This window comes from Coturnix japonica, chromosome 3 (assembly GCF_054131305.1).
Source record: "Coturnix japonica strain WE chromosome 3, WE-NBRP24, whole genome shotgun sequence".
Classification (NCBI taxonomy): domain Eukaryota; kingdom Metazoa; phylum Chordata; class Aves; order Galliformes; family Phasianidae; genus Coturnix; species Coturnix japonica.
The window spans coordinates 98,968,575-98,988,177 of record NC_140665.1 but is presented as its reverse complement, the minus strand read 5'-3'; the positions used below and the strand labels follow the sequence as shown (position 1 = coordinate 98,988,177).

At 45.3% G+C, this 19,603-nt stretch overlaps 2 protein-coding genes across 45 annotated transcripts in view; one reads left to right on the top strand and one right to left on the bottom strand.

The window, feature by feature from the left end:
- LOC107312373 (uncharacterized) overlaps positions 1–706 on the bottom strand; it is a 36,119-nt gene extending 35,413 nt beyond the window's left edge. For 2 of the 3 annotated variants that reach the window (XM_085544119.1, XM_085544118.1), the window contains exons 1-2: positions 472–703; positions 171–328 (exon numbers count right to left, since the gene is read on the bottom strand). In XM_085544119.1, the coding sequence (XP_085400245.1) occupies positions 171–328; positions 472–546 (233 nt within the window). In that variant the 5' untranslated portion in view covers positions 547–703. Of the gene's footprint in view, positions 1–170; positions 329–471 lie in introns of all 3 variants that reach the window. The other variant, XM_085544117.1, reaches the window with a different exon arrangement.
- Positions 707–916: 210 nt separating this feature from the next.
- DTNB (dystrobrevin beta) overlaps positions 917–19,603 on the top strand; it is a 131,936-nt gene continuing 113,249 nt past the window's right edge. For 19 of the 42 annotated variants that reach the window (XM_085544102.1, XM_085544096.1, XM_085544093.1 and 16 more), the window contains exons 1-7: positions 917–1,030; positions 1,357–1,425; positions 2,814–2,961; positions 8,403–8,470; positions 12,620–12,700; positions 14,254–14,467; positions 18,669–18,754. In XM_085544102.1, the coding sequence (XP_085400228.1) occupies positions 2,942–2,961; positions 8,403–8,470; positions 12,620–12,700; positions 14,254–14,467; positions 18,669–18,754 (469 nt within the window). In that variant the 5' untranslated portion in view covers positions 917–1,030; positions 1,357–1,425; positions 2,814–2,941. The remainder of the gene's footprint in view (positions 1,031–1,356; positions 1,426–2,813; positions 2,962–8,402; positions 8,471–12,619; positions 12,701–14,253; positions 14,468–18,668; positions 18,755–19,603) is intronic. The other 23 variants (XM_085544103.1, XM_085544105.1, XM_085544097.1 and 20 more) reach the window with 3 other exon arrangements.

The following is a 19,603-nucleotide window of genomic DNA, read 5'->3' as shown; positions in this document are numbered from 1 at the left end:
TGTTGAAAAATATCTCCTTTTACTTCAGATTAATTGAAAAATACACTGAGATATTCCAAGTCCTCCACTTCTCCCTACAACACTTAACCAACCCCAAGGCTTTATTTTTCTGCTTTCAATTCTTCTTCCCTGCTGCTAAATTTGGGCTTGCCTTCTCCCTTCACACTTACCGAGACCCTTTGCTGACCTCCCCCTGAAGCTGGGCCAAACCACAGCTCTTTAAATGGCAGCTGTGCTGAAGCTGAGTCCCAGGAGGTGTTTTAGACTTGTAATTCCATTCAGATGCGGATGGCTCCAATGCAGTGGGGGCACAGGGCAGGCAGCAGCGCTGGATGAGAAGAGGTAGAATTGTTTTACACAGCATCCCAGTTGGGTAAAAGGAAAACATAACAGTGGGCTGAATTAAAGTGTTATTGAGAGAGAGCTCAAGGAGGGGAGGTTGAGGTTGGATGTCAGGGGGAAGTTATTTACTGTGAGAGCGATGAGGTGCTGGAACAGCTGCTCAATGAGGCTGTGGATGCTCCGTCCATCCTTGAAGGTGTTCATGGCCAGGTTGGATGTGGCCCTGAGCAGCCTGGGCTGGTATTAGATGTGGCGGGGGTTGGAGCTTCACTACCGCCATCTCGACGTCCCCTCATCGCCCTGAGGAGAGGCGCTGACCGCCCACTGCGCCTGCGCAGGAGACGGGAGCGCGCGAAGCCCCGCCGGCTGTTGATTGGCTGGAGAGCACGAGCGCTCCCGAGGAGGGGCGGGGCGAGCGCACGCACGTCCGCCGCCGGAGAAGCGTCCGCTCGCCGATTGGCTGTGGAGGTGAGGAGGCGGGGCGAGGCACGAGGGCTCGCTCAACCATTGGCTATCGGAGGCAGAGGGCGGGGTGGGATTGGCCGGAGGGTGCGCGCCCCCGCGGAGACGCTTTGCGATTGGCTGCGCGCCGTGAGGCGGCCGGGGACCGTTGGAGTGGGGACGGTGAGGCGGAGCGGCGGTGGATGCGGCCCGGGCGGAGCGGGGCGGGGCGGCCAACACGGTTATGGTGTGTGGGGGCTGCGGGCATCAATGGGACCGGTCGGATTGTCTGTGTATTGGGCTGCGCTAATAGCGGCGGGCTGCGAGAGCCGAGAAACGGGGAGGGCGGCGTGGGGCTGAGGAAGGAGACCCGTCCCAAGCTCGGTGCTGGGAGTGCTGGGCCCTCCAGGCCGTGACATGGGCAGCCCGTCCGTGTACCGACGTGGAGCCTCCAGCTAAGGGTGCAGCATGAAGTTGGGTCTTAGCTTGAGCTGAACGGGGCCGATAACCGGCTGTTTGTCATAGTGGCTCTTTCTTTTTTTTTCTTTTCTCGTGTGGTTGGTTGTTTTTCAGGTCGTCCTTCGATGTTGGCAGAAGGAGTTGAGGTGGCTGCTGCCCTGAGAGGCTCCGTGTGCCATCCAGGTAATGAACTGTGGCTGGGCTGATGTGCACGGAGCTAAACAGGCTGTGTCTGTGGGTTCATGGTCAGCAGAGCGTCCTTAGGGTTGGAAGGGAACCTTAAAGACCATCTGTCCCACTGAGCAGGGACACACAGCTCCATCAGTGCTCACAGCCCATCCAGCCTGACCTTGGCTGTGTGCAGGGACATCCAGCACCTCTCTAGGCAACCTGATGGACCTGGAGAGCCATAGTGCTATATACGTATATGTCATAGTGGTGAGGCTGGTCTCTTTTCAGTAGTGCGTGGGGATAGGACTAGGGGTAATGGGATGAAAGTACAGCATAGGAAGTTCCTTTATACAGTGAGGGTGACGGAGCACTGGAACAGGCTGCCCAGGGAGGTGGTGGAGTCTCCTTCTCTGGAGATATTTAAGACTCGCCTGGACGCCTACCTGTGTGACGTGGTGTAGGGAGCTGCTTTGGCAGGGGGGTTGGACTCGATGATCTCTAGAGGTCCCTTCCAACCCCTACAATTCTGTGATTCTGTGCAGCGCTCCTCTTATTCATAAGTGATTGTTAAGCCCTAGATAGACTGGGGAGCCCTTTGCCAATGGTTTGTGTGCTGCTTGAGAACGCTCTGATAACACTCGAGCCACTGCCTTGAGTTTGGTCATCAGCTGTGCAGTGCTGCTCTTTAAAAACGCTTTGTACTTTCAGTTTTCTTATTCACGTTCCTGAAACTGAGTGTGCAGTGCGTCAGCTTCCTTGTTCTGCTGTTGGCTGCTGTGGCTTTCCAGGCAAAAAAAAAGAAGTTAAAATTCTCATTTCCACGTTGGGAAATGTGAGAAACGTTGGCCTGAAGAATTACTCGGGTTGGTTTTTATTTGTCCTCCTGCCTTTCATTGGTAAGTGTGTGTGATCCTGTACTGCCAGCTGATATTACAGAGTGCACTCGAAGGAATGGAGGTAATCCAGAAGCATCTGTTGCTTTCTGTGTTTCCAAGGGATATTTTAGATTAGTGGAGAGTTTGGGTAAAAGGGTGTTGTTACTGACAAGCAACTGGAGAAGATGGAAAGAATTAATCGCTGTAGGGTAGTTCCAGCTTAGCCCTCTCGTTCGTCACATTATTTGTCAGTACTAACATAAATAACAGTGGTGAGTGGTATAGAAAGCAGCCTGCTTTTCTTAGCCTTATCACTGCTGCTCTTTAACTTTGTGCTTTCGGGATGGTGAGATTTGGTGATAAGGACTTAAATTTGTAACATTTATGTTGAGTTATGTTTCGGGTTTTTTTCTCAGTGCCAAAGTGGAGAAATCATGATTGTAAGGTGCACATTTGGTTTAGTGTTTATAGATAGGCTCCTGCTGATAACTTGTGCCTAAGCTTAGCTTCGTGGCTCTCTTGCAGTCATGGAATGAATCATAGAATGGCCTGGGTTGAAAAGGACCACAGTGATCATCCAGTTCCCCCTGCTGTGTGCAGGGTCACCAACCATCAGACCAGGCTGCCCAGAGCCACATCCAGCCTGGCCTTGAATGCCTGCAGGGAAGGAAAGGTGCTGTATCATATCTGTGTGCTTTTTACAAAACCTTCTTTAGAAGCAGCTCCTGATCCACTGTGTTTAAAAGAAAATTAACAAACACAAGAGAAAGCCCCCAAAACGTAAAAGCAACACCAAAAAACCGCTAACTTGTGACTTTGCAATGTAATTCAATACAGGCTTGGTCTTGATCTGGAGTTTCTTAATGATGCTCTTTTAAACTGCCATTCATTATGGCTTGTAAAGTTCTTAAGCAAACATTTGAGCTTTGTTTGGGATCCGTAGAACCGGGAGGTATATGCGGTTCCTCATGGATGCTCTGTTGTCAGGTTGGTGTAGGTATTGAGGTAACATATCAAAGCATTCTTAATACTTCTGTACACCATTGCTTATGCTTTAATGAATCCCATTTAGGGTTGGGAACTGAGTCTGAAATTGTAGTTGAACTAGAAGAATGATCAGAAATGTGTAAAATATGCTTTGAAAGAAGGCGTTGGTGGTCTGTTAGTGTGAGTGGCTCTTCTTTTTCTGTCCTTGGGTTTCCATTGAATGGTTTGGGTTGGAAGGGACATTAAACCTGTTAAATGTATGCCCATGAAATAACTACTAGAGCTCTTCCTTTTTCCTGGTAAGAGGTGTAGTGAAGTAAAGAATAATAGAATTAATTACAGAATGGCCTGGGTTGAAAAGGATCACAATGATCATCTGATTTCAGCCCCCCTGTTATGTGCAGGGTCACCAACCAGCAGCCCAGGCTGCCCAGAGCCACATCCAGCCTGGCCTTGAATGCCTGCAGGGATGGGGCATCCACAGCCTCCTTGGGCAACCTGTACCCAACTTTTAATGGATTTCTTTTAATGGAGTACTTTTAGTGGAGTACTTTTAATCGTTTACATGCATTCATGTCATAAGTAGCGCCTGATAGTGGTTATCAGATCTTCAGGGTATCAGAGCTTTTTTTGGAGGATGTCTCACGAGTGGAATTACAACATAAAACCAAATGGAGTATTTGAAAAACAAGCCCAAAACAAGAGGAAAAAAGCAGCACGTCCCTTTGATAGCTCAGAAGCTGATTTATTTAGTCCCTAAATTAAAGTAATTAGGAAGCAGTGAGGCAACAGCTGAAGTTGCAGATACGGAACCAGGATGACAGCATTTCAGGCTATGATTTATAACGTGGCAGGAGATGCCTGTGGTGGTGCTTGGGGAAGAACAGATGGTGCGATTTGGGATGGTGGCTGTGGCTGGGGCAAGAGCAAGGACTGTGGCTTTAGCTGGAGTTGAATCCATGGGCTCCTCCCACTGATAGAATCACAGAATCATACAATGGCCTGGGTTGAAAAGGACCACAGTGACAATCTGGTTTCAACTCCCCTGCTGTGTGCAGGGTTGCTAACCAGCAGACCAGGCTGCCCAGAGCCTCATCCACCCTGGGCTTTAATGCCTGCAGGGATGGGGCATCCATAGAATAAGGCAGTGCCATTTGTCTGGGCCGTTACCTACAGCTGATGAGCTCCAAGAAGAGCGAAACCTTGTAAAATAGGTCCTGTAGTATTGGCCTGATGTGCTCCTTCTGTGCTTGAGCTGTGAGTGATTAAGAAGCACTGTGGTGCCATCAGTGGCTGAGCCTGTTGAAGCACATGTGGGGGAGGACAGCATTCAGGCTTTGCTTTTTGTTACGTCATTAGTTTTTTATCCAGCCAGGCTTAAATAATTCTTGTATGTATTGTGGACATGAGAGAGAATTTTCAAAGGCAAGGAAAAAGGGAGAAATGGGAAGAGCTGAAATATTCCATAGGATGTGGGGCTGCTTCTTCCATCACAGTGTGAAATATAGCTTATATATATATATAAGTAAAAATAATTGTCACTATCGTGTGTCTTTGCATGCCTGAGCATGCTTGACTTTAAGATGTGTAGAGCACAGTCAGCATCAGTACCTCTGCTGGCTTCTCTGCCAGGTGGAAGGTAAACTCTTTGACAGCAACGTGTTCATCTTGCTGATCTCATATCTGCCTCCTTGAGCAAAGTTACTGTATCTTGACATCAAACAGAGCGGTAGTGTGTTGAACCAGCGCCATTCTTACATTAAAGTCAGCACTGCTCTGCTGCTGCAGGGGGAATATTCTCTATTTCACTGAGTTGGAATTGAACAGGGCACCTGCGTCCACTCTTGTAAATGTTCCGTCTTACACTACTGGTGTGGAGTGTGAATTGAGCCCGTGCTATCAGAGCAAGAACCAATACAAAGACCAGAACCTTGAATACTCGAGCTTGTAGCTTTCAATGGAGAGCAGAGTCCTTGAAACTCTGGGAGCTGTCCAGCCAGAAAGGTTGGCTGAAGATTCAACTGCATTTGATTGTAAAAGCCTTTAAGGAAAAAAATGCGTTGGGTTGAACCTCATAGAGTCCTTTGGGTTGAACGGGACCTCTGGAGATCCAACCTCCTCATAAGTGAAACAGGAGCTGTCATAATGCAAGTGTCCTTTCCAGATTGCTACAGGTGACAGAGCAGCTTGTTGAGGAAGAAATGCCAATGGAAGCCATCCAGGATGTACTGTCCCATCACCATCACTAGGAGCAGGGTGGGTTGTGTAGTCTTAATGCTTTTCTGCTTTAAGGGGAAATGGAACATTTTGCAAGTACAACTAAAGCTGATCAGATGCTCATTGCGCAGCACATCTGGGTGTGAAATTCAGATCTTTATCACCTTTTAGGTTTTCCATGATGCTTAAAAGGCTGATGGTAGTGTAGATGATTTGTATCCAAGCATGTTTCTGCAAACACTGACGTTTTGGCCTTTGGTTGAATTGGGTGTTATTTAAACTCGTGAAACTAAGGCCAGTTCTTTGTGCACCCATACTATAAGTTCTGAAAACTTGCTGGTCTCACTTAGCACCTGAAGCAATTTGCAGACTTCCGATTTCCTTTTTGTTTCATTTGTGTCTTCAGTATTTACTGCAGCCAGGACTTCCGTGTCTTTTTAGTAGCAAGAGGAAAAATGAAATAGGTTTGTTTTGTACCATAGGATACAGATCTTCCATTGGAAAAGCACTGGGGCGGGGAAAGCAACACAAAACCAGACTAAATTCATTGTCTCGCTGCAAAGCACACATCAGTATAGAGCAGAGGCAGGAAAACTGTCTCTTTACTGTAAGAGTGAGGTTACATTGTTGGGCAGAAGTGAAATACAACAAAGGGGTTAGAGATCAGCTCCTGGTGGTCCTTAGCAGGTTTCCTACTCATACAGAAGAGCCATATTGAAGACAGGACTCAGTACTACAGTTTTAACCCAGACTTTTAAAGTGAAGTTTAGCTTTTCAGGACAGTGCATTTAGAAATGTTAGCACGTGATCTGTAACATTTGCAGAGTTTTGGCTTCTAGCATTATGCAAATAACATGAAGCGTTACCTGTTTCTCAGTCACTGGTTTTCAAGAGGTTGAAGTGCCTTTCCTCTGCTGGCAAGTGAGGCTTTGCTGTAAGACCCTTCTCGGGACCTGGATGTTTGTGGTTCTGCTGAGGCTCACGGGTCCTTCTTTACCTCTTTATTCCAGCTTTACAAGCAGGGTTTGTTGGTTATTGGTTGGGTTTTTTGGTAAGCAAGTGCAGGAGATGTAGCACTTTGGGACTTGGTTTAGTGGACATGGTGGGCATGGGTTGACCATTGGACTTGATGATCTTGGAGGTCTTTTCCAACCTGTTTGGTTATGTGATTGCTGAGCTCTTCACCTGCTGAACACTTCAAGTGTTTTGCTCCCTTGAGAAAGGCAGAAGGTTATACATTATAGAAAATCATTCAGGGTGGAAAAGACCGCTAAGATCCCTAAGTCCAAACCCTCCCCCACTCTTCCATGCCCTCTGCCCATGTCCCTCAGTGCCACATCCCCACGGTTCTAGAACAGCTCCATGGATGGTGACCCCACCACCTCCCTGTGCAGCTGTGCCACTGCATCACTGCTCTTTCGAAGAAGAAATGATTAGTACACTAATACCTGTTCCTGCTGGAACAGCTGCTCAGAGAGGCTGTGGATGCCCTGTCCATCCCCGGAGGTGTTCAAGGCCAGGTTGGATGGGGCCCTGAGCAGCCTGGGCTGGTATTAAATGGGGAGGTTGGCGGCCCTGCACACAGCAGGGGAGTTGGAGTTCATGATCTTTGAGGTCCCTTCCAACCCAACCGTTCTGTGATTCTATGCAGCTGTGACATGAGGAAGGTTCCACAGGACCAGTCCCAGCACTGCAGATGGGAGCGGGGTGTTGGGGAGGTGGAAGGAGGGACCAAGGCCAGCAGTTGTAATGTCATCTCATCCTGGTGGGTTTTGATGTTGTGGAAAATCCAGTGGTATCGTGCCTCGTCTCTTGATAAAATGGTCTCTGTTAAAGCTGTTTAGAAGACCAAGTAATTAACCCAAGCCATGGGGTCCATCTGTTGTGGAATTTAGAGAGGTGCTGGCATTTGAAATGAAGCTGCTGGCTGGTACAGCGACTGGCATTCTTCAAGATGACATGCCTATGGAGATAAAGGGAATGTTAGCACTGAAAAATAGCTCCTGAGCTTGGGGCACCGTTTGAAGATAGCAAGAAGCACGTTGGTTCCAAGTCTGTGATTGTCTGAAGTAGGAAACAAAGTGTATTCCCAGATACCACCGTGCAGTTATTTTCATTTTATGAACTGCTCAGTGTAAAGGTCTTGGTGGCTTCCAGGATGAGTGCATGTTGGGTTCTTTATCAGAAAATAATTAACAGAGAGCGGAGGACTGCTGAGGGATGCTGTTAATCAGAGCACATGTTAAGTGCCAAGACACAGCTTCTTTTTCTTGGGTGACATTTAAGCCTGATGAAATCTGTCTTGCCATTGTGCTGCATAAGGATGAGCTGGCCAGCTCCCTTGGTGTTGGTTTCTGGTGAGGCTGTCGAATGATTGTTAGGCATTTTCTTGTTTTATTGTTTGTTTATTGGTTTCATTGTTTAAGCTATTTAGAAAACATGTTTAATTGGTTGGTTGTTTCAAAGTTGGGTGTTAGTCTTACAACATTTATTTAAAGACAACCCCCTGCTGCACCTCTGAACCCAACATCGTGCTTGTAAGGAACTCTTTGAGTTTTACAAACTCCATACAGTTTAAGTATAAGTTAAGTTCACGTATAAGTTAGAGACTAAAATGTCAGAATTACTGTTTCTATAGCATGCACAGCTTTAAGAAGAATTACACAGTTCCCTGTGCTGTGGAATGCTGTAGTTGCAGGGAGATGCTTGTTTCTCTCTACTCTTAATCACAAAATATCCCAGATTGGAAGGGACCCATAAGGTTCATCAAGTCCAACTCTTGACTCTTCTTTTCATTTTCCAAGTCTAACCAAACCATTTTGGTTGAGGAATGTAACGATATTGTTCACAGTAAGTTGCTCTTGTAACAGGAATTCTGGCACAAACACTCACTGCCATTTTTGTCTTCAGAATGATTGAGGAGAGTGGGAAGAGGAGGAGGACAATGGCGGAGAAGAGACAGCTGTTCATGGAAATGAGTAAGTAAGAGATTGGAAGGTAACATCATGTATTCTTTACACAGAGCTTTGTTTTTGGGATTTCACCCAATCATTTACATCTGGTTTCCTCAATACTGTTCCCTGAGCTGGTGAAAGGCATCCTGGGTGCTGGTCAGGAGGAGAGTGCAGGAGATGGGTAACAGTGCCTGAGGAGTCATGAAGTGCTATGCTTTGCCAAGCTCCTTTTAGAAGGAGCATTCATGTTTCCCATATGTTGGGACTTCTGAGGTTTGTAGACAGCTACTAAAATAAATGAAGTCAGAAAGGGCGTATTTCACCTCAAGGTACACTGTGATGCCCAAAGAGAGGCTGTAATTGTTAGTATAAATCAAGTGCCTGTCTGGAGGTAATCTCATTTAAAGAATGATGCACAGCGTTTTAAAAAGTTGTGAGCAGTTACAAATAAAAGATTGTGTGTTTGCTTGTCTTTGTATTACTTTACTTTCCTACTGAAACACAGGACTGAGTGAAACTCCTTGGGTTAGGCCAGCACATCCTATAATCCAGAATTTAGGCTGGTGAGTTTCTTAACCAGGTAACATATCAGTGCTAATGTTTTGCTGGAAGACTTCCAGAGCATCATTCTTAGTGTGGTTATAAGCATCCTGTAATTACAAGAGTAGTTTCATTGCTGGATGATTTATATCTGCTTCCTTTCACATGAGAGCTGTCTTGGTTATATTCCTCCCTGCCTTCCCAACTTGGTTTGTGTCTGAGGTTATAGTGAGATTGCTTTCTATATGCTCAGCATGTGGCCTAAGCCAATGCTTGCACTCTCTAGTCTACACACCTCGTCTCTTTCTGTGCCCTTGCTCTGCTTAAGCAAAGGTTGTTGGATTGGTGCATGAAATCCCAAACTGAATCTCACTGGGATCATGTCTCCGTTAAAAGACCTTTGATACATCAGAGTATTACATGTCTTGTATCTCCAATATTCATCTGGTGATCAGGTGGTACAGCTGATTGTGTTTCTACATGTAACTGGCATCTCATCAGTAACCATATGCAGCCATACAGTTTCTCTTCAGTATTAATTCGACGAAGATTCTCAGAGTCACCTAATTCCTGCTTTGATGTTCTAATTACCTTGCATATTGGTGAAACCTTTAAAGCTACTTTAGCAAAAGATTTCTTCTGAAGCACCCATGTTTGATTATAGTGTTGTCTTCAAAGAGTTCTGCTGGCAGTGTTTGAATGTGCCACCCAAGGCAGGGGGAGCAGAAATCTAATTGCTTGTTTTTAGTTTGGGCTAAGTTGCTAAAAAATATTTGTATTTCCTCTAATTATAGATAAATAGATAGGGTAGATAATTCTTCTATCATCTGTTTATAGAAGGTGTTCTGTTGGGTTTTGCAGCTGTGGTTCTTACTGGCTTTTGTCAGTGGAAGTGCTGCTTTTCTCACTAAGGCACTCTAACATTGGATGGCAGACTGAAGGTCTTCATCTGTCCTGAGAAAGACAACGTATTTCCTTGTGAAGATGAATGCAGAAGTGCTCTTCTTTCTAGGAGATCTTCGTACACAGGTGCTCGTTGGTATTTAGAGGATTCCTCTTATGAGGCAGAAGTAGATTTTATGACACTCATCCACATTGAATGCACCACCCAAGGGTGTGTTTGTTGATTTTTGTATTTGTGGAGCTTGCAAGAAATCTGTGTAAGCTATTCTAATTTTCTGACCTATATAAAGTTACAGAATCATTCAGATTGGAGAAGACCTCTAAGATCACCCAGTCCAACCCCAACCCACCCTACCATGTGCATTGCCCACATCCCTCGCTGCCACATCCCCACAGTTCTGGAACACCTCCAGGGATGGTGACCTCACCACCGCCTCCCTGGGCAACTGGAAGTTTCTTATTGTCAAGGTGTGAGGAGGATGGAGTCAGGCTTTCTTCAGTCCTGTGGCTATGAATTATATTATATATCTTATATGTGGATGAAGACAACTCCTTTTCACTCAGTGCTGCCCAGGCAAGCCAAAAGGTTGGACACTCATGCTTTAGAAGAAGAACCTCATTGAAACTTATGCAACAGTTTGACACAGGAAGCGAGGAGTAGAAAATGGACTTTTTTCTTTGGTTTTGCATGTAGCTGCTAATTGACTGTCATGGTTTTGACCTTTTTTATAGGCATGTATCTTGAGGTGGTGATAAGCCATCAAGTGTGTTTGTGTGCTCTAGTCCCAGATGCAAGCAAAGCTGTCAGGGCTGGAAGTGAAGATGGAGGCTGATAAAGCTTTACAGCGTATATTGCTGTGATATTATGGAATTGTTTGAGTTGGAAGGGACCTTTAAAGGCCATTTGTTCCAACTCCCCTGCAGTGAACAGGGATGCTTATGGCTTGATTGTTTACTAAGAGCCCCATCATAGAATGGCCTGGGTTGACAAGGACCACAGTGACCATCTAGTTCCCCCTGCTGCGTGCAGGGTCACCAACCAGCAGCCCAGGCTGCCCAGAGCCACCTCCAGCCTGGTCTTGAATGCCTGCAGGGATGGGGCATCCACAGCCTCCTTGGGCAACCTGTTCCAGTGCGTCACCACCCTCTGGGTGAAAAACTTCCTCCTTATATCCAACCTAAACCTCCCATCTCAGTTTAAGACTGTTCCCCCTTGTCCTGTCGCTCTCCACTCAAGGTCCAGCCTGACCTTGGGTTTCTTCAGGGACATCCACCATCTCTTTGAGCAGCCTGTTCCAGCGCTTCACCTTGCTTACCATAAAAAAAACCTTTTCCCTATATCAATGCTAAATATCCCCTCTTAGTTTGGAACCATTTCTCATTGTCCTATCACAACAGACTCTGCTGAAGCAGAGTGACCTTGGTGCTGTATTTGCAGATTTCTTACAAAATACCCAAAAACCATAAAGACCAAACAGACCTGCACATCTCCTGTACTGATCAAATAAGGTGGCTTTTGAAATTTGCAGTTGTGAATTGGTGAATGTGGACTCAAAGGTTTGCAGATTGGTTTCTGAATTCAGAATGCTGTAGGAGGAAAAAAAAAATGTGATCACGTTTGAGCATGACCCCCATAGAGCAGCCACATACCTTCTGCAGGAGGATGTGGGTTTGTTGCTTTTGGGGTTTCTTTTTGCTGTGTGTGTCTTTTAGCGGTCTGCATTCGATGAGTCAGTTTTCCCTGCTTCTCACTGCAGTCCTCATGGACTCACTGACATTTCAGAGGTCTGAAAGATTGTACAGATGTTACTCTGCTGCACTCCTATGAGAACAGGGGAGGTGCAGGATCCACATGCACCCACTGCTGTGCATCCGGATTGTTCACGCTCCTTCTTAGAACTCAACTGATTACAGGGTGTAGCCACACATGCTGTTGGAATGTGAGCCAGTTAAAAGACATTTCTGTTTATGATTAATGAGATTTTCAAGGCTTGGACCAGTTGTTGGCTTCTTCCAGATCTGAAATGATCGATACCAGACTTAAGAGCGGTGTCATTTATCATCCCCCCTCATCATTTATCATCTCATCTGATCAGCTTGGGAGATGCGCAGATCTGTTTGGCCTTTGGCAGAGGATTAATACAACTTTCAGGGATTGCTCAGGTTTGTAATGTTCAAAGTAATTGCAGTGCTGGCTGGAGCTGGTAGATGTGGTGCAGACAGGTGACAGATAACAGAGTTTGCATCTTTCATGATGTGGGATTGGTTGAAGGTACCATGAAAGCTTTAAACATCTTGAAGTGGGAGGTTGTTGGTGAGGTTGGGGTTCTTTCCTCTGTGCTTTTTCTTCTGCTTCTTGCCTGGTGTGGATCTGCCTGGGGAATGGAAAGCAAACTCCTAGGGAGGCTGCAATGCGGATGGTGGTAGGAGCATCACCCCCCTTTTCTCCTATCTTCTGTGTACCCACCACCCAGCAGCAGTGAGCTCCTCTCTGTACACACTTGCAACTCGACCCAATTCTTGATTCCATTTTGGGCCTTCAGAGTTCTCATGTCGGCCTGATGCTTCCATCAGTTTGTAATACACTGGTCCCATTTCCTCATGAAATACCACATGAAAACCTTGGTCATTGTCCCATAACAGGGAAACAATCAACATCACTTTCGAAGTGAACAAATGAGCTGAGTGTCACAGAGGCAAGAAAAACACCAACTTCTTTTTTATTCATAGGGGCCCAGAACTTCGATGTCATCAGACTTTCAACGTATCGAACAGCCTGTAAGCTGCGGTTTGTGCAGAAGCGATGTAACCGTAAGTTATAATCACTCTTTGTCAGTTTCTCATGCAAATATTCTTCCCACGTGAATTTTAAATACAGCAGGAATGATCAACAATGGAAGGTATTACTTAAAAATAGGGATAATTAAAGAGGCAGTGATTTTCGACCAGTATTTATAGTGTCTTCAGTTTTAGTTTCTAATGCTTCAAGGAAAACCTGAAGTACCTGGGCCGGACTGACATACTTCAGTGCTGCCTGCAGACAGCCCCAGGCTGTTTTAGCTCCTTTCCACTGTGGTGTAACAGAAACCAGCAGACAGCTGGATGCAGCTGTGAGCTTTGGTGATGATAGCATGAAGGTGTCTGCATTTCACCGTCATGGCATATATATAGCAACCTCAGAGAGCGCTTGAAGTTTATGCCACGCTACTCACTGCATGTCTTCTCATTCTCTTCCCTAGTCTTCCACATTAAATAGCTCACCAAAGTAAGGGTGAACCCAGGGGTTCTGTTTCCTTTATTAAACTGGACCAAGCAAAATGCTTGGCAGACTAATGGAGCAGCTGCGTCTTTGCAATGGTGTGAAACTGGTGTGGGAGAGAACAGGAGAGCAGCTGAGGAGTCCTGCAGATGTGTGCAGATGCAAAGTGCAGCTCCACACCTTCTTCATGCCTTAGGAAAAGAGATATGCTTTCCCTAAACAGAAAACACCAACCATGCTTTTGAATTAAAAAGATCTCTTGATCAGTAGCAAGATATTAAGATATGCTAATTATAGTGGCACACACACTTAGGGCCTAACTCACTGGTGCCATACATATGCTTCAGGTAACCTTTCATTTACATATGTGCATAAAGCAGAGTGCTTTTGTGATCTTTGTCTGCACCAGGCAGTGATCCAGGGGTATGTTTGGTGTGAGTTGATGGTCTGGACCAATGGATTCTTGCTGGTCCTTAGATGTCTTACCCACTGCCCTGCATGCTTTTCAAACACCGAAACATTTTCAAGCATAATTTAATGAGGTTTTGCAGATCACTTAGTGTAGTTAAGGAACACTTTCACTATGTTGTTAACTGTTAGATACATGAACAGGTACAGTGGGATAATTTAGGGACAGGCTTTGGAGTTCAAGACGTATGTTTACAAAGTATTTTTCTCTTGGCACCAGCTGGAAGCAGTTACAATTTAACTGGAACATCAGGTTCCTCATCCCAATGTTACAGTAACCAGTTTGTAGTGGATGTTGAATGTGGCTGATGTCCTTTGCAGAAGGAAATATCTAATGTGGCTACAGTGGCTACAGCACTGTGTGATGGTGGAGGAGCACGTTTCTCTCTCATGTGGCTTTGCTTTAGAGCCCTTCATTGAGGAGCAGAACAAAAGGCCCACACGGACTCAGGGCACTGCTGCTGCTTTACAGTGGCTGGTGTGAACTGAGTATCTAGACTGTCTCTCACTTAGAAGATGAGTAAGCAGTGGTTAATTCCAAAATCAAAGTGAATGTTGTGTTCAGAAGTAGTGCCTTAAAAGTAAGATTGTGTGCATTGCAGAATAGAAGCTAATTATTTTTTTCCTTTATTTCCAGTTCATCTTGTTGATATCTGGAATATGATTGAAGCCTTCCGAGATAATGGCCTTAACACTTTGGATCATAACACAGAGATCAACGTGTCTCGACTAGAAACCATCATCTCATCCATCTACTACCAGCTCAACAAACGCCTTCCTTCTACTCACCAAATCAGTGTAGAGCAATCCATCAGCCTTCTCCTCAACTTCATGATAGCAGCATATGACAGGCTAGTAACTCCTCTAGTTGTACTCCTAAACTGATTTGCTCTTTTAGTTGGATGAACTCAGCCAGCAACTGCACGATTCTCTGGCCAAGTGTCTGCATGCTATTTCTCAATGTCGTGGAGTTGTGTGTTGCACACACACTTAATATCATAGTGGTGCCTGCAGAGATTTACAGATCTACACAGCAGCGATGCTTTTTGTTAACAATTGCTTTCTCCAGGAAGATGAGTTAGTGCCTTCTGGAAATGGCAGCCTGCTGCCAGCTGCATGTCTGTAGTGTTCTGCAAGCTGTGATAGGATTTAATGTTAGACTTAATGTTCAGTGGTGCTGTAGCAGTGTTTTAAAAAGGGAAAGCTTTTTTTGTTGACTCTTGATCAACAAGACCATTTTACAAGGCTGCTTTGTTTGGATGTTCAGCTCGGATCCTATTATATAACACACTGTGACCACATAAAGACTAACTCTCATTTGTTCACTGAAAACAAACTTCCTTCCTATTCAGAATACTGCCAGATACTCCCTTACATCCAGCTTTACTAAGTTTCCTTCACAACCTCTTTCAACAGGGGTTAATCTGCTAATCCTGAGTAAAAGTTATCTCTGGGTCCTTTGGGTAGTAAATGGAAATCTTTCCCTGTTGTTTATCAGTTCTTTCTTTCTTATCTTTCTCACAGTCAGCTATTATCTGTTTTGTCTTTCTTCTGCTTTTGCCTTCTCTCTGAGCAGTAGAAAACTGCTTGTGGCCAGGATGTTGACACAGAGATGCAGGAGTTTTATCTAAAGCAACCTGGACCACTGACTATGCCAAATAGTTACTGTGTTTGTAATGTCCAAGTTTTAATCATTCTTAATAAGACCCCTCCTTAAAGTTACCAAAGAGCAACTAAATTTATCCTCCCCATAAGTCCAGAGCAGTCCTGGTCTCACTAAGGACAGCTAAAAACAGTGCAGAGCTCAGAGTAGGAATACTGCTATAAGATCAGAACCAAACCTCTATATTTTTCTTTTTAGTCTGATATGATATTGATTGTGAGAGTTGTTGTGAAGGGTAACCGATGAGTTTCCTTATTCTGAGTCAGGTCACACTAGAAAATGTAAAATTTAAAATAGAAGTGGTTGTGTTTTGGGGGGGACGGGCTCAAAAGGTTGAGACATGTTGAGTTAGAGACATGTTTATCTCCCCCTGCCCCAACCCTGCAAATTCTGCAGCAGAAGCAGCCTACTTGCTCCTAGCGTGCCACAGCAGCTCTGTTGAGCTCCCTCTATCTGTCACATGGTGTTGAGAGAGAAGCTGTGATGCTGCACTGTGTTGTGCTGTGGCAGTGCCAAGAATGAGAGGTGAGCTGAGCTCACAATCAGCTCATCCCCAAGACTTGCAGAACAACAAGTTGTGGTGAAGAACTGGTGGTTCATAGGCTGTACAGTGGTGAGCTGGGAGGAGGAGTAGCTGTGTTATGATACTCTTCGCTGCTTTCTCCCATGAAGCTTTGCCTCTGGGTGTTTGAAAGTTGTGGTGGCTTATTCCAGAGCCTGTTTTTCTTGGTAGCTTTCTACAGCTTTCTGGAATCCCTGACTCACTATTGGCACCACAGAGCAATGGTCCATTCTTTCTGATTTCACCTAGAAATGCATTTGGTTTAGCAACAGCTTTAGTTGCTTCAATTTCTTTTTTTATTTTTATATTGTAACAGCAGCACACAGTAAGGAGAAGGGAGAGGATGACCAACAGTTAAGTGAGGAAATGAGTTGGCAAGCAGCATGAACAGGAGGGACCCCATAGTTGGCAAAGCTGGAAGGAGCTCACACAGTGTATTGGGAAGTACCCACAGTGCAGCACTATGAGGAAAGCTGTGATGGCTTTTTTGGGGAAATTGATATGACCTTGTCTAGTATTAAATGTGGAGGTTGGCAGCCCTGCCTGTGGCAGTGCAGTTGGAGCTTGATGATCCTTGAGGTCCCTTCCGACCCAAGCCATTCTATGATTCTATGACTGTCTCTGTGAAGTGACTGCCTTCTATTGCACACAGAATAGGGAACAAAAAGGGGGAATTGCAGGTCTGAAGTCATGGAATAGATACCCAATAGGAATTGCAGGTCTGAAGTCATGGAATAGACCCCAACTCCTGGCTCTGCACAGGATCACCCAAACGTGATCCTGTGCAGAGATCACTGAGATCACTGAGAGCAGTGTCCAGGCACTCCTTGAGCTCCAGCATCTCAAGGAGCTCAAGGTGCTGGCTGCCCTGGGCAGTCTGTTCTGTGCCTGCTGCTCTCTGGGGCAGAGTCTTTTCCTAACCCCCACCTGACCTTTCCCTAACACAGCTCCATGCTCTTCCCTTGGTCCCTGTCACTGTCAACAGAGATCAGAACTCAGAGCTGCCTCTCCATTGTATGTAGGCTGCCGTGAGGCCTCTTCTCAGCTCCTCTGAGCAAACCCAGGGATCTGAGCTGCTCCTCACACCTCTTTCCCTCCAGGATCCCAGAACTGTAGGGGCTGGAAGGAACCTCTGGAGATCTCCCCACTCCCACTACTTGTCAGGGCAGCCTGTTCCAGAGCTTTGGCACCCTCGCGGTAAAGAAGTTCTTTCTCACATTCAGATGGAATTCCCTGGGCTCCAGTTTGTGCCTGTTGCCCATTGTCCTGTTGCTGGGTGCCACAAAAAAGCCCCATCCTCCTGACCCCCACCCTTCAGTTACTGATGATCAGATCGACTCTCCCTTTCTCTTCCCCAGGCTGAACAGCCCCATGGCTTTCAGTCTCTTCCCATCAGGAGGTGCTCCAGGCCCCCACCATCCACCATCTCTGCAGCCCTCTGGGCTCTCTCCAGCAGTTCCCTGTCCCCAATTTGAATTGGGGAGCCCAGCACTGGGCTCAGTGCTCCAGATGTGGCTTTTCCAGGGGCAGAAGGGACTGGCACCTCCTTTGCCCTGCTGGTCACACTCTGTGCAATGCACCCCAAAGTCCCGTTGGCCGCCTTGGCCATTATGGGTAAGTTTCTGGCTCATGGTCAACCTTTGGTCTACTGTTGGCCTATCATCGGTCAACCAGGACACCACTGGCCTTTGTGGCCACAAGGGTGCGCTGCTGGTTCATGATCGCCTTGTTGGCCATCAGCACACCCAGATCCTTGATTAATCAATAGAATGTCAGCAGAAGCAGGCCTATATCTGAAGGCACCATGAGATATCTTTCAAGGATAAGATTGTGTCATGTGAGGAGATGTGGATGGTTCCAGTCACTCATTCTTTCTTTTAATTAGAATGGCTATAACAGAGCAAATGGAGAGAGGGGCTGAGACTCTGCTTTAAAGAAACCTTAAATGGTTATTGAGGTTTGCTAAGACAAGATCAGAGACCAAGGTTTGAAGAGAATGGTTCTATTCAGACTTCAGATTTCAGATGTAGTGAAATCTTTCTTGTTGGGTTTTGGGTGTTATTATTTCTGTGGCTTGGTGGTTTGGCATAGCGGGAGTGCCAACTTTTTCCTTTGAGGAAACAACAAGACAGAAATGAAGTAGGATAACTGCTATCTTTAATGTTTTGTTAACTTTATAGCCTTTATGCAGCTTAATATAAGAATTTTGCCACCATTCTGGTGCCATGAGGCAGAATTACTTTCAGTGTTTTTATTCCTTTCTAACATTTTCCAAGTACTGGTCCTCTGAGTGCAAATGTAGTTGTCCAGTATGGCACAGTGAAGGTTCTCTGACTTCTATCTTTATTGATATGGAAGCTTATACTGAAATTGGGAAGGAGGGAGGAAGGATCTGTGCCTTGGGCCAGGCTGGTGCAACTGGAATCTGTTGCCAGTATTAGCTGCAGTGTGTTTCACTCAACCTGTCCTGAGCTGGTGACTTGCTTCCCCCCAGTTTCATCCTCATAACAGAGATAACACACCTTGCTGTTTCTGCATATCATGCTGTGCTCAGTTGGCTTTATTGTGCTTTCCACATGGACAAATTCACTTTCTCTTACTGATGTTAGACAACAATTCCCCATACATACCATCAGTTTAATTTTGTCTGTTCACGTTATTCCTGTTCAGTGTGGTACATTCAAGATATTAGCACTGGTTTAACATTATATTAAGTAGTTGTGCTTGATCTTAGTTGCTAACAGTTATGCATTCCCTACCTATGACTCCAGTGTTTGTGTTCCTTCTCACCCTGCAGCAATTACTTACCACAGACTTTTTTCCACAGCGAGGGCCATGGGAAGCTGACGGTGTTTTCAGTGAAAGCAATGTTAGCAACAATGTGTGGTGGCAAAATACTGGACAAACTAAGATGTAAGTATTTCCAATCAAAATCACAACTATTTTTTTTTTCCTATTTTATTTATATATTTATTTTTGCTGAGTGGGCAATGTTGTCACATTCGTGGGGTTTTTTTGTAACACATGCCATCTGCTGGTCACACAGCAAACATCCTGAGTGTGTTACTGAGTAGCTTTTATGAGGCCGTGTGTTTATATTAAAAAGCTTTGGCACTTACGTGTAATTCTTCCATCCTTCTCAGAGGCGAGCTGTAGTGTGGTTTATGGGATTTTCTTTCCTTTCCTGTCCTGACAAGATTGGAAGCTGGCCTTACTGCTCGTGCCAGATTTTGCTGCTCTGGTGTCAATGGTTTTCATCTTCCCCCTAAATTTCCTTTATGAAAGTTGCTTTGTAATAATTCATTCCTTCTGACCTCTGTGGTTATTATTCTAAATAATTCTTCTCACTTTTCCACAGCATTAAATTTCTAAAATATATTTTCTCTAACAAGGATACAAAATACCAGTGTGATCTATTACACTACACAACTTTGGATCCCATTACCTCAGGGTCTGAAGAGGTTACAATAGGTAAACAGTTTGGTATAAACTTGGTACACAAAAGGAGATCTACATTTATGCATAAGCAGGACCACACTGAAACATGTCAAGCAAATGGTAGAAAGTGACCTTTTAATGGAAAAGGCAATTAAATGTGGAATTAGATGTTAAAGGAATTGATGCTTTCAAACAAAGCCCAGACACCATCCTGGAGGTTACACTAGGCTGCAAGTTGCTGAATCAGAAGGTGGCTGATTAAGATGCCTTCACCTGAAAGACTCCTTATTCAATAGTCTTCCTTCACAAATATGTCTTAAAACT